Source organism: Papio anubis, unplaced genomic scaffold, assembly GCF_008728515.1.
Source record: "Papio anubis isolate 15944 unplaced genomic scaffold, Panubis1.0 scaffold1551, whole genome shotgun sequence".
Lineage (NCBI taxonomy): Eukaryota > Metazoa > Chordata > Mammalia > Primates > Cercopithecidae > Papio > Papio anubis.
In genome coordinates, this window is record NW_022161527.1 from 1 (window position 1) to 14,362 (window position 14,362).

The 14,362-nt window shown below is 35.3% G+C and overlaps 1 protein-coding gene across 1 annotated transcript; it reads right to left on the reverse strand.

The window, feature by feature from the left end:
* Positions 1 to 2,785: 2,785 nt before the first annotated feature.
* Positions 2,786 to 10,059, reverse strand: LOC116272676 (ankyrin repeat domain-containing protein 30A-like). Its single transcript, XM_031661441.1, has 4 exons — positions 8,511 to 10,059; positions 8,340 to 8,412; positions 6,009 to 6,070; positions 2,786 to 4,782 (listed from the first exon to the last, which is right to left on the reverse strand). The coding sequence occupies exons 1-4, from the start codon at positions 8,562 to 8,564 to the stop codon at positions 4,618 to 4,620; spliced, it is 354 nt and encodes a 117-aa protein (XP_031517301.1). The 5' UTR covers positions 8,565 to 10,059; the 3' UTR covers positions 2,786 to 4,617.
* Between the last annotated feature and the right edge of the window lie 4,303 nt (positions 10,060 to 14,362).

Here is a 14,362-nt window from a genome sequence, read left to right on the forward strand (position 1 = left end):
AGCATTTCTCTGATGGCCAGTGATGATGAGCATTTTTTCATGTGTCTGTTGGCTGCATAAATGTCTTCTTTTGAGAACTGTCTGTTCATATCCTTTGCCCACTTTTTGATGGGGTTGTCTGATTTTTTCTTGCAAACTTGTTTAAGTTATTTGTAGATTCCAGATAGCAGCCCTTTGTCAGATAGGTAGATTGCAAAAATTTTCTCCCATTCTGTAGGTTTCCTGTTCACTCTGATGGAAGCTTCTTTTGCTGTGCAGAAGCTCTTTAATTAGACCACATTTGTCCATTTTGGCTTTTGTTGCCATTGCTTTTGGTGTTTTAGTCATGAAGTCTTTGTGCATGCCTCTGTCCTGAATGGTATTGCCTAGGTTTTCTCCTGGGGTTTTTATAGTTTTAGGTCTAACATTTAAGTCTTTAATCCATCTCAAAATAGCGAAACGCAGTCTCCACTAAAAATACAAAAATCAGCCAGGTATGGTGGCACATGCCTGTATTCCCAGCTACATGGGAGTCTGAGGTACGAGAATCACTTGAACCCAGGAGGCGGAGGTTGCACTGAGCCAAGATCATGACACTGCACGCCAGCCTGGATGACAGAGCAAGATACTGTCTCAATAAAATTGAAAAAAAGAAATCTATTAGGAAAGTATCAAAAACTAGAAGTAAATTTCCAGAGGCTTTTTACATATCATTAACCTGTGTATTTCAATGTTAGAATAATGGTTATTGAAAATAACAGTTTTAGTGTTCAAGGAATGTATATTACAATTGTTTTGTTTCTAAAACTAATTCTATCTGTTCTACCATGTGAGTTGTTAAACTACTGTTATGAAAAAATTCTTATAGAAAAAAGCTTCAAGAAAAAGTAGACATCTCTTTGATATAGAAATATATCTCATTTCATCAAATAATATGAATAAAACATGTTTAATCTCTCATTTTTCCCTACTTTTTTTTTTCAGTATGACACACTTTAGTACATTTAGAAATACCAACTACATATGTGGTTTTCTTTGAGAGATAATTGATCAATAATTAAGACACTCAGGGATATAAACTCTCTAAAACACACAAAATTTATGTCTACCCATTTGAACGCTAAATATGCATGACCATATTGCATGTATGTGTTTTAGAAAAAAAGTGCTTAAATTGTATTCAATACACTTTAAATAAAAACCTGCTTTAATTACAATGAGAAGGTCCTTCTCGATCCATTAATATCTTTAAAATTTACTTCTGAAGCAGTGAAGAAAACTTAGAAATTCATATATAAGAAATGATACCATTAATTCATCTGCTTGTTTTAGGTAAAAATTTGATAAATGTACATCCTCACTAAGTGCAAAGAAAGCAGAGTGTCATGAGACAGGAAATGAATATGTAACCAAAATATTTTCCCTTATAAAGACAATAGCTGGCTTTAAACTTTCTAACACAAGATAAAAAAGCAAAACACGAAGAGATGAAACATTAAGGGCTATCTCATCATCAAGGAACCATTTATCACTTGGCACTTAAGAATCCTATGTATGGTTGAAAACTGGTTTCAAATCGTGATCTGATTATCCCTGAAGTTCAAAATCCATGCAGAGGAACCAGGTAGGGAAATACTACCTTAGTTATTTTTTTGTTACTTTTATTTTTATAAAGGTACATTGGAGTTTTTTAGAGTCAGGACAGGTCACATGGTATCGCCTAAAGATTAGTGAGCCACATTTGTAATGGCTATTGAAATGTATGGCTGTACATACTTGTATTTTGAGTACTTCACTTTTAATTTCTAATATAGCATGAAGTAGGACATACACTTTAACCAAGGCTTGTTAACACCTGTAATTATATTTACGTTGCTTTTTAGTCACCATGAAGAGAGTCTACTTAAGTGGTGCAAAGTAAAAATGCACCTTATGAATTTTTTTTTTTTTTTTTTTTTTTAGATGGAGTCTTGCCCTGTGGCCCAGGCTGGAGTGCAGTACTGCAGTCTGGGCTCACTGCAAGCCATGCCTCCTGGGTTCACGCCATTCTTCTGCCTCAGCCTCCCGAATAGTTGGGACTACAGGTGCCCACCACCACGCCCGGCTAATTTTTTGTATTTTTACTAGAGATGGGGTTTCACCATGTTAGCCAGGATGGTCTCGATCTCCTGACCTCATGATCCGCCCACCTCAGCCTCCCAATGTGCTGGGATTACGGGGTCAGCCAACGCGCACAGCCTGAAATCTTAAAATAAATGAAAAATGAGCTAATCGCTGAACAAAAAAATAAAAAGTTGCTATAGAATGACAAGAACATTGTACAACCATTTATATATGATTTTTGCAAAAAGTGTTAATACCAATATGTATATGCTCAGCGATGAGGAGAGAAGTGATCTTGAATCAGAGGAGCAAATCATGACACTGAGAAAATAAATGCAAAGGCTGAACGTTGAATGCTACACAAGGTGTCTTTAATGCAATACATTATAATAATTTATATCGCCGGGCGCGGTGGCTCAAGCCTGTAATCCCAGCACTTTGGGAGGGCAAGGTGGGAGGATCACGAGGTCAGGAGATCGAGACCATCCTGGCTAACCTGGTGAAACCCCGTCTCTACTAAAAAATACAAAAAACTAGCTGGGCGAGGTGGCAGGCGCCTGTAGTCCCAGCTACTCCGGAGGCTGAGGCAGGAGAATGGTGTAAACCCGGGAGGCGGAGCTTGCAGTGAGCCTAGATCCAGCCACTGCACTCCAGCCTGGGCGACAGAGCAGGACTCCGTCTCAAAAGTAATAATAATAATAATAATAATAATAATAATAGTAATAGTAATAGTTTATATCATTACATTACAAACATTCATCATGTTCTTTAATATGCCCTGTCATTGAGAAAGTACAGTTTGAATGAGAGTTCAGCTGAATGTAGAATTAACATCTCATCAGTGAAAATGTTATGAATTAATCAGCTTAGATATATACTTAGGGCATAATACTAAATATAAATATTCATTGATTTTCATACCCATATGGTATAATAGTATGCCAACATTTTTGTAATTTCTAGCTTAGCCATCTCAGTATTTCTTGATCCACTCATGGAGGAAAATGCACAAACCTCATCAAGAATAGCAAATTTAATAAGCTTTCAATATTGATATATTTGTTTTTAATTTATTTGCAACAGACTTGTTAAATATTTATAACATTTTCTATGTAAAAATCAGCATAATACCTATGAATAACAATAACTTAAGTGTTCAAGTCATAAATTCAGAATTTTATGGTTTCTTAAATTAGTCTGGTTTGGTGTATCATGTTATTCTCTAATGAATTTTTATGAAATGGTAATTTTACCAACACAATTTGCTTCCTTAAAAATAAAGCCAAGCCAAGGTTCTTACATTCAAGCATCTCTTATTCAAATTGCAAATATCAACAAAATATATACATATATATATTTGATGCCTCATATTAATAAAGAAAATTAATGAGACACTGAGGTTTAGTCCAATTCTACTAACCCTCATGATTCCAGTCGTCTCTGGCGCACCAACACTCTAACATTCTGCAGTAAAAATATTCTAAATGCTTCTGAAGTGAGTTCACTCAATTTTCCTTCATAGAAAATCCAAAATAATCTAGCTGACTTCTCTCTTGTCCCCTGCTTCCTGTCTCACAATCTCACCTCTTTAGTAAAAATAATCTCTAGACCTGTGCTCTTGATTCTTCCCATTCAACACCTGTTAAACTTCTTTTCCCCACTCTTTCCTTTCTCTTTGTTTAGTGGTAATATCTTCCTTCTATAATTTCTATTGTGTTGCCCCTTCCTTCTTCACCTCTGGCTCAAAACACACTCAAAAATAAGATCAACATAGTCCTTTCCCCTGACCCTTTTCCATTGCAACCTTCTACTCAATTGCTCCTCTTCCACATTTTTCCCAAGAATGGCCTCTCCTCTTGCTACTCAGAGCAAGGTCCAAGGACCACCAGCATCAGCATCGCCTGAGAACTTACTAAAAATGCAGAATCCCAAGTTGGCTGAATCACAGTGTGAATTGTTAACAAGGTTTCCAGCTGATTTTCTATGAAAACTTCTGGTATATACGGATTGTATATGACAAATTTTATGCATATGTGGCTGTGCGCGTAGGCTTACTCTCACCTACTGCAAATAGAACACAGTTCTCCATGGTCAAGTGCTTCCATCCCTAATGGCTTCCCACCAGTGAGAAATACAGGAAGAATCAGAATACCTTTGCTGTAATTCTCTGGTAAATTTTGGTACTAGAAGGTCACTTTTTATTCTTCCCAAATTTCTAACCATACCCAATCTCTTTGTAAAGAATTATTTCATTTTATCATCCTCCATTATATAAACAGGCTTCCTGTTCCTTCATGTACTCTCTGTACACTCTGTCTCTCTCAGTCTTCATTTCCTCTTTTACTACTTTCTTCTTTCTTATTTTCTTATTTTCCTCAGGTCTTGGAATATCTTGAATTCAAACTAGTAATTCAGCTCCGTTTCAGCACTCTCAATATAGTCTGTTGCCAACACTTGATAAGAAGTATAACTTATCACCATTTCACTTCTCTTTTTCTCCGCACTTTGCATTTAGAAGATAATTCTCTTTGGCTATTAGAGGATATTCTTCCTCATCAGTTTAGAGAAATATTTGGTCAAATGGCTTTTAAGTAAAAAATGGTTCTTACCTTCTAATTTTTCACTTATCGTATGGAATTCTTTTTGAGGTGTAGCCTTGGGTAAACACACATCCTTCTGTGAAACAGTCTCACGGTCACTCTGTTAAAAGTAATACCAATAAATAATTTAAATGGAAAAATCCTAATAATGAAGAGTATCAAAATTTTCTAATTCAAATCTTTTTTAAAAACACAGTTTCCTGCTTCACAAGCAATTCAAGTTTAGAGCAGATATGTATAAAGAACCAAAACATTTTGATAGAAAACCTCACGTAATACGGTCTACATCAAGCTTATCTTTACGTTCATGTGGCCATTAACTTGGTTACTGAGCAGAAAAAACACATCACATTCACGAAAAAATTCACTCATGCATATTTCAAAAATTATCTCTTAAAAATATCTAACTTATCAGCAATATGTTTTCGACAAAATTTATGCTGACAGAAAGTGCTTGAATAGAATGTAAATGCAGTAAGAAAAATAATTATGTCATGTCTAAATCAAAGCAAACAATATTAAAGTCTTTTTGTCTCATGACACATCAGATAAAATCTACCTGTCTATTCACTTCCACCCTTTGCTGTTACCACCAGGCAGCAGCTGCTTGTTTGTAAGAGGTCAGATTCTTTCTATGTCTTTCCATAGTTGTGACCTTAAAATACATCATTATTATTTGACACTCAACCTAAGGCAGCTTGACTGCCACAGAGGACCTCAAGGAGTTCTATTTGTGAAAATAATTTATATTTTTAAAAGAATACTCAACCAATACTCTTGTTATTATAGTCCCACAAGGTTTCCTATTCCTCAGACTTTTCTTTCTCCTGAAATGTTCCCTCAGCTCTATACTGAACAATAAAGATACGTCAATACGTTCAAGTCTCAGCCATTAACTTTTCTGGCCCCAACTTTTACAATACTGCTGTTTAAACTGTCTCTCTATGAAGCCAGTTAGAACTTCTGTACATCTAAATATACCACAGAATCATATATTTGCCCATAACTGGACTCAGTGTCATTCTTTTGTTTTTAGACAAACGTACTTCAGATCCCATGTGAACTTCTAGTGACTTCTAAGCCTTATTTTTTACACTATACCACACTGGCTTCTTAAATTAATCCTACAAATAAGCAGAATTTCACTATGAAGCAGTAATCTACCTAGCACATAGATTCTCTATTCAGTGTACTCTGAAAAATATCAAAAACAATTTGGGGTGAACATACGCAGAGGTGAAAAAATAAAGCCTAAGCCTCTGATTTTGTGTTTTCATATCATGCAGTACTAATATATAAAACAAAAACTTTAATAATACATAGTACCTCTAAATCCCAATAATTTTCTTCTTTGTCCTTTTGTTTGGATTCTGATGGGATCATCTGATCTATAAAAGGTTAATCACACATACATTCATGAGAACACTTCTCTACTATAAATTTTAAAAACATATACAAATCTACTTTCATTTGTGAGTCTGTGATATTTCCTCTGTAGCCCATATATTCTTTTTATCTATTACAATCTTTTTTTTTTTGAGACAGAGTCCATTGCTCATTGAAATCTACCCAGACTAAGGAGTAGCAGTGGTGTGATCTCAGCTCAATGCAATTCAAGCAATTCTCCTACCTCAGCCTCCCAAGTAGCTGGGATTATAGGCAAGGGGCCACATCACCCCGCTAATTTTTCATATTTAGTAGAGACAGGTTTCACCATGTTAGTCGGGCTGGTCTCAAACTCCTGAGCTCAAGCAATCCATCTACTCATTTCTTTGTAAATTTTTATTTTGTAGTATTACTTAACTCGATTGACTCAGCAATCTCTATTACACAGTTCTTCAAAAAAGATGATTTATCAACGAATAAGATTTTTTAGGGATATTAACTTTTTGATGTTAGTAAACTATATGTCCAACCCTTTTACATTTCAATATGCCATGACAGCATATTGGGTGTGTTTTGGCTGTGTATATGTTTTAGGAAGATAAGCTTAAAAAACTTTTATTGCATATAAATTAAGAACTGCTTTAATTACAATGACACAGTTCTTCCCTAATGCAGCAATATCTTCAGAGTCACCTTGTGACACCTTGGAGAAACATCAGAAATGTATAGGAAACAATAATTGCCTTAAGTAATCTAACGTTCCCACATGTTATAGTATAAAAATCAAGGCCCACACAAGACTTGAGGAGCTCTCAGGCCCATGAGACAGAAAATGAATTTATACCAAAAATTACGTCCAGTTTTCTTTATCAACAAAAAGTACAAATTACAACTATTTGAATCAGGTTAAAGAAAAAAGCAAACACGAACAACTAAAACTTAAAAGACCGTTTCATCATGGAGGGTACGTTTATCATTTGACATCCATGAAGTGTATATCTGGTTTTAAAAAGCAAATTTAACTTCTGATCTCAGCATCCTTAAAGTTCACATTTCATGCAGAGGGTCGAAGAAACTCAAATCATACTTTGGCAAGCCACCATTTTCACTCATTTTTAGAAGTGTACCCTGCATTGTTTCAGAGATCTAACGTGTTGCAACACCATAGCTCTAATAATCTGTGGGTCGCAGTTCGAATTGTTAGTGGAATGTATGATTGCACAAGGAAATACTTCAAATATTTTAGTTTTAATTTCTAATAACTAAAAAATCAGCAGATAAAACTAACTTAAAGACTCGAAATCTACATGTTTTCATTTTTATTATTTATCAGCACAAAAATTGTGCAATTAACTCTAGTACAGTCGTACAATGGAATTTTATAAAGAACCTAATATTAAAAAACACATTTAATTGTGTCCATTATGGATGTCTCTAAAAATTATAATGCTGATCAAAAAAGAATGTTTCTGAACATTACAGTGAACAACCACATACACATTAGACGTTGAAAAACATTTTACATATTAAATATGACCACATACACATGTTGCAAAATGTTTAGACATGCATAAGAATAGTTTTAAAAAACAGTTTAGAATATTGGTTACTTCTAGGCAATAAACGGTAGTACTGTACAAAGACTCTAAAGCCAAATGTTTCAGAATCGCAGTTTCATGACAAAGGGTGTTTATCAAATATTCACAAAGAAATGACTAATTACTTTCATCATCTATACAAGGGATAGGTACCACACACATAAACAGACACACACAAGCACAGGCGCAGACACAAACACACAAACACACAGAGTTCGCTAATCCGAGTTACTGATTTTCTTAGGCTTCTCAAAGTGACAACACCGGAAATGAGGTAATTAATGTTAAAACACAAGTGTTATATCAGTAAAAGATGCGATCCCCAAAGTAAACCGTGGAATTTGAATCAAGCTTTGAAGAACTAAACAAAAATGAGAGTTTCAAAATTCACCTTCTTGAATCTTTAAGAACTACAGAAGTTCAAAATATAAAACATTATATTTTGGGATACAGAAGTAGAAACACCGGAGATTAAGGCTACATGTTTTTAAAAAATATTGAAAGTTACTGTTCTTGTAAGATCAGGTTTTCAAACATAAATACCAATATTGGCATTATCTAGATGAAATCTTTTCATCAAAGTTGGAAAAAATAAAGCATTGGGGATAGAAAGACTATCAAAATGTCCAATATTGAAATATTCATCTTTGTATAGTTAAATTGAAAAATTTACCTGCTCTCAATGGTTGTTCCTTTTTGCATTCTAAGGCTTCATTTGGAACAGAGTTTTGCATTTCACTGGCAGGCTAAATGGGTTTGGAAGCATAATGATTAATCAAGAATGGATACTTCACAAAATACATAGTTAAGAAGTCATTCAAAATGAAATTATAAAACTAAATACCTTGAAGGCAGATGGCTTCTCAGGAGTCTCTAAAAAGCAAAGGAGATTTATCATCAATCATAAGTAAATATGACAACGCCAACCACAAATGAACACAGTGAGAGTATCTAACTGAGTCCTCTTGGTCGACTTTGAGAATGAATACTTTAGATTTGGGAAGTTTTCTTTTGGTTTGTCTAGGACACACACGACCAGAATACACTGAAGAAAATATAAATATAGGTTTCACAGATGGTGCAGTTGAGACTTCAAAAGTGAGATTGTGTTTCACATGTAAAAAGGATTGATATGAGAAAAAAAATGTCAAAGCTGAACATGGAATGCTATACCATGTACTCAATGAAACACACTAGAATCATTTATATTATTCTATTCATCATGTTCTTTAATATGGCCTATCTTTGGAAAGGTATATAGTTATGATGAGAGTTCAGCTGAATGTAGAATTGACATCTCGTCAGTGAAGTGTTATGAATTGATCAGCTTGGATATATATTTAGGTGATAATACTAAATATAAATATTCATTGTTTTCCATAACCATATGGTGTAATCATGTGCCTACATTTCTGTATCCTCTAGTTTATCCATCTGAATGCTTCCTGATCCACTCATGCAAGAAGATGTATAAAACTCATCATGGAAATGATCTATAAGCTTTCAATATTCACATATTTATATAAAAATTAATTGCAATAGATGTATTAAACATAAATAACTCTTTTATATTGTTAAGTCACCACAATATTTATTTTAAAAAGCAATCATATTATTCAAGTATAAAATCAGTATTTTTTAGTTCCTACAATTCGTCTGATTTGGTGTATCATCTGTCTATAATACTTTTTTGTGGAATGGCAATTTTACCAAAACAACACACTTTCTTAAAAATAAAGCTAACGTTCTGTTTCAAATATATCTCATTTGAATAGCTAACATCAACAAAATATATATTTGTCATGCCTGATTGTAACAGAGAAACCTAATGAGTCCCTGTGGTTCCCCCAACTGTAGTAGGCCTCCTGCTTCCGGTAGTCTCTGGAGTGCCCACAGTCTACTTTCTGAAGTGCAAATAATCTAAATGCATCTGAAGTGAGTTCACTCAACTGTTCTCCTCAGAGTCTCCAAAATTTCCTGCCTACCTTCTTTCTTGTTTGTTCTGCTACCTGCCTAGAATGCCTCTACTAAAAAAAAAAAATTTAAAAAACAGAAAAACCTCTAACTCTGTAGAATTCTTTCCATCCAACACTGTTTCAAATTTGTTTTTTCAACACTTCCTTTCTCTTTGTTTAGTGACAGTATCTTAAATCTATAATTTCTGTTTCTTTATCTTTCTCTTCTTCTTCTCTGGCTAAAAGCATCCCCAGAAATAAAAGTAATATAGTGCATTCTCTTCACCCTGTTAGGTCTTGACCTTCTATCCAACTGCTCTTCTTCCACTTTTTTCCCATGAAAGGCCTCTCCTCTTGCTACTCAGAGCAAGCTCCAAGGACCACCAGCATCAGCATCACCTGAGAACTTATTAAAAATGCATGCCACCATGCCCGGCTAATTTTTTGTATTTTTAGTGGAGACAGGGTTTCACCGTGTTAGTCAGGATGGTCTTGATCTCCTAACCTTGTGATCTGCACGTCATGGCCTCCCAAAGTGCTGGGATTACAGGTGTGAGCCACCGCACCCAGTCACCATTTTTTAAATAAATATGCGTAACTATGTTTTGTGTATGTTTTCTAGAATAATGTGGTTGACATTTATATTAGGTATACTGTAAATATAAAACTGCTACAGTTACAACCAGATGGTTTATTCTCAATGCATCAATATCTTCTCAACTACTATGGGAAGCCCTGGAGAATTTTCACAAATTTATATGAGAAATGAGACCATAAATTGAACTACTTCTTCCTATGTAAACATCTGAAAAGTCTAGATCTTCTTAGGGCAAAACAGAGCACAGCGCCATGAGACAGAAAATGAATCTGTAACCAAATATTTTCATTATAAACAAAATTGTTTGATTTGTATTTTTTTTTTAAAAGGAAAAACAGAAAAAGAATCAGAGGTGCAACTTCAGACATTATTTCATATACGAGAGCCCATTTGTTATTTGGCACTTAAAAACCTTATGCATTTATGAAAATTCTTGTTCTAACTTGCAATCTGAGCATCTCTGAAGTCCAACAAATACACAGGGGGCCTAAAAGTTCAAATAATACTTTTCTTATTTCTCCTATTTACTGTTATTTTATAAAAAATGTAAATTAAAATTATCAGACTCATGACATGTCACAATGTCATAATTTTAATGGTTAACGAGTAACAGTTGTAATGGGCATTGGAAAGTAGGACTTTTTCATTCATGTATTTTAAACATTTTCATTTTAATTTCTAACATTGGATGAAGCAGTAAACACTTCCACTTCAACAAAAGCTCTCTGATATCAGTTGTCATTTCTTTTTTTTTTTTTTTTTTTTTTTTTTTTTTGAGACGGAGTCTCGTGCTGTGTCACCCAGGCTGGAGTGCAGTGGCGCGATCTCGGCTCACTGCAAGCTCCGCCTCCCAGGTTCAGGCCATTCTCCTGCCTCAGCCTCCGAGTAGCTGGGACTACAGGCGCCCGCCACCACGCCCGGCTAGTTTTTTTTTGTATTTTTAGTAGAGACGGGGTTTCACCATGTTAGCCAGGATGGTCTCGATCTCCTGACCTCGTGATCCGCCCGCCTCGGCCTCCCAAAGTGCCGGGATTACAGGCGTGAGCCTCCGCGCCCGGCCTTCAGTTGTCATTTCACGTTGACTTTGAGTGGCCATGAAAGACAGTCTAATGAGTTAACATCACAAACTATGAGGCCATAAATCAAAGCAGAGTTAATTGTATTGAGTACATCTAAAATAATCGACAAGCAAACAAAAAAGGAAGTTCCAGGACAATATGTACAGTGTACAACTATTTATTGAAAATTGAAGACATCAGCAGGGCACCGTGGCTCAGGGCTGTAATCCCAGCACTCTGGGAGGCCGAGGCGAGCAGATCACAAGGTCAGGATATCCAGACCAGATCACCCTGGCTAACACGGTGAAATCCCGTCTCTACCAAAAATACAAAAAAAAATTAGCTGGGCGTGGTGGCAGGCGCCTGTAGTCCCAGCTACTGGGGAGGCTGAGGCAGGAGAATGGTGTGAACCCAGGAGGCGGAGCTTGCAGTGAGCCCAGGTCATGCCACAGCACTCCAGCCTGGGAGAGCCATCTCAAAAAAAAAAAAAGAAAGAAAAAAATATTTAAGACATGAAAACAAATTCTACACATAGTCTATAACCACACACATATGCTGTGAATTTTTGATTTTTTGTTGTTGTTGTTGTTTGCTTTTTGAGATGGGGTCTCACTCTGTTGCTCAGGCTAAAGTGGCACAACCTCAGCTCACTGCAACTTCTGCCTCCTAGTTTCAAGCGATTCTCCTGCCTCAGCCTGCAGAGTAGCTGAGATTACAGGCACCCACCACCACAACTGGCTATTTTTTGTTATTGTTAGTAGAGATGGGGATTCACTATGTTGACCAGGCTGGTTTGGGACTCCTGACATTAAGTTATCTGCCCGCCTTAGTCTCCCAAAAGGCTAGGATTACAGGCATGTGCCACCGTGCACAGGCTGTTGTAAAATGTTTTAAACGTGCATGGGAATGACAACAAAAACTAATTCAGGCTGTTTTGTACCTCTAGGCAATTAATTACAGTAGCATACAAAGACACCAAGGCCAAATGCTTTGGAGTCACTCTTCTAAAACACTGTGTCTAGCAAAGAGTCATCAAGGAATGATTGCTTGACTTACTTTTTAAAATGATAAGTCACACTCACACACACACACAGTCAGCTAATCAGTTAATCCAAAAAAAAAAAAAACAAAACTGATTTTCTTTAGATTCTCAGAGTGACAACACTCACAGCTGTCATGTCAGCAAGTGAAATTTTCCTCTAGGTAATTACCAGAATTCCAATCAGCATTTGAACCACTGCAAATATTTGACAGTCTCAAATTTCACCTGCCTTAAAACCAAGCACATACAGAAATTGCAAGTTGGAAACTTTATACTATCAGGGCATTAAAGTAGAACCACATGAAGTAAAGCAGAATTTTTTATAAATCTCTAAGTCTTATGCTTGTAAATGGCATTATCTCAAACATAAATATTAACGTCGGCATTATTTGTATCAAATTTTCCCATCAAATTTTGAAAAGAAAAAAACATTGGGAATATAAGGCTCTCAGCATTTCAAATATTTTAATATTCTTCTTTCCAGAGTAAAATTAAAATTACAAAATTTACCTGCTTTGAATGTTTGTATATGCTTCATTTCTAAGGCTTTATTTGGAATAGAAACTTTCATTCCACAAGTAGGCTAAATGGGTTTGGAAACAAAATAATTAATATATAATGTATACTTCATAAAATATGTAGTTAATACTCAAGGTAAAAATATAAAAGGTATTACCTTCAGAAGACCATCTTTATGAGGAGACTCTAAAAGAAAAGGGACGTGTATAATTGATTATGTGCAAGCCTGTCAAAGCCTACCAAACATTCATACAGTGTGAATATGAAGATGAATCCTCATGCTTGGATTGAAAAGAGATTACACTAGGTTTCAGGGTCTTTTGGGTGATTGTATTTGTTAACATGCCTACTTGACAGAAATATACCTAAGAAAATTTCAAAAATAGATTTTTATCAAACATGCTGTAGAGAGATTTCAACAGTGAAAATATATTTAAAGTGACAATAACTAAAGCACAAAAATCCTAATAGAAGTAAGAGTAAGCTGCTGTATAAGGAAAGAAGTTGTATTCAATAAGATGACCAAGTCATGCCCCCACCAACCCCCAACAAAAATAAATACCCAAGATAATGGTAGAATGCAATATTTTATTGTTAAGGAAACACATCGGAATCACTTATGTCAATATACTACATGTAGCTATTATGTTCTTCAATTTGTCCTGTAATTTACGAATTGCAAAGCTGTGATGAGAGTTCAAAGGTACAATTTACTTATCATTACAGAGAATGTTCTAAATTTATCAGCATATCTACGTGTAGAATAAAAGCCAATAAACATATTCATTTTTGTACCTCTGTGAAATACAAGTATTTTTACATTGATGGGGTTTTCTAGCTTAGTTCTCTTAAAATTTCCTGATCCACTTATACAAAAAGGTTCAAGCACACCCATCAACAAACCAATATAGGCCAGGTGCAGTGGCTCATGCCTGTAACTCCAGCACTTTGGAAGGCTGAGGAGGGCAGATCTCTTGAGGCCAAGAGTTCCAAACCAGCCTGGATAAAATAGCGAAACGCAGTCTCCACTAAAAATACAAAAATCAGCCAGGTATGGTGGCACATGCCTGTAATCCCAGCTACTTGGGAGCCTGAGGTATGAGAATCACTTGAACCCAGGAGGCGGAGGTTGCACTGAGCCAAGATCATGCCACTGCACCCCAGCCTGGATGACAGAGCGAGACTCTGTCTCAAAAAAAGAAAAAAGAAATCTATTAGGAAAGTATCAAAAACTAGAAGTAAATTTCTAGAGACTTTTTATATAACATTAACCTGTATATTTCAATGTTAGAATAATGGTTATTGAAAATAACAGTTTTAGTGTTCAAGGCGTGAATTCTACAATTTCTTTTTCTAAAATTAATTATATTTGTTCTACCATGCGAGTTGTTAAACTACTGTTATGAAAAAGCTCTTATAAGGAAACTTAGCTTCAAGAAAAAACAGACATTTCTTTGACATAGAAATATATCTCATCTCATCAAATAATATGAATAAAACATGTTTAATCTCTCATTTTTCTCT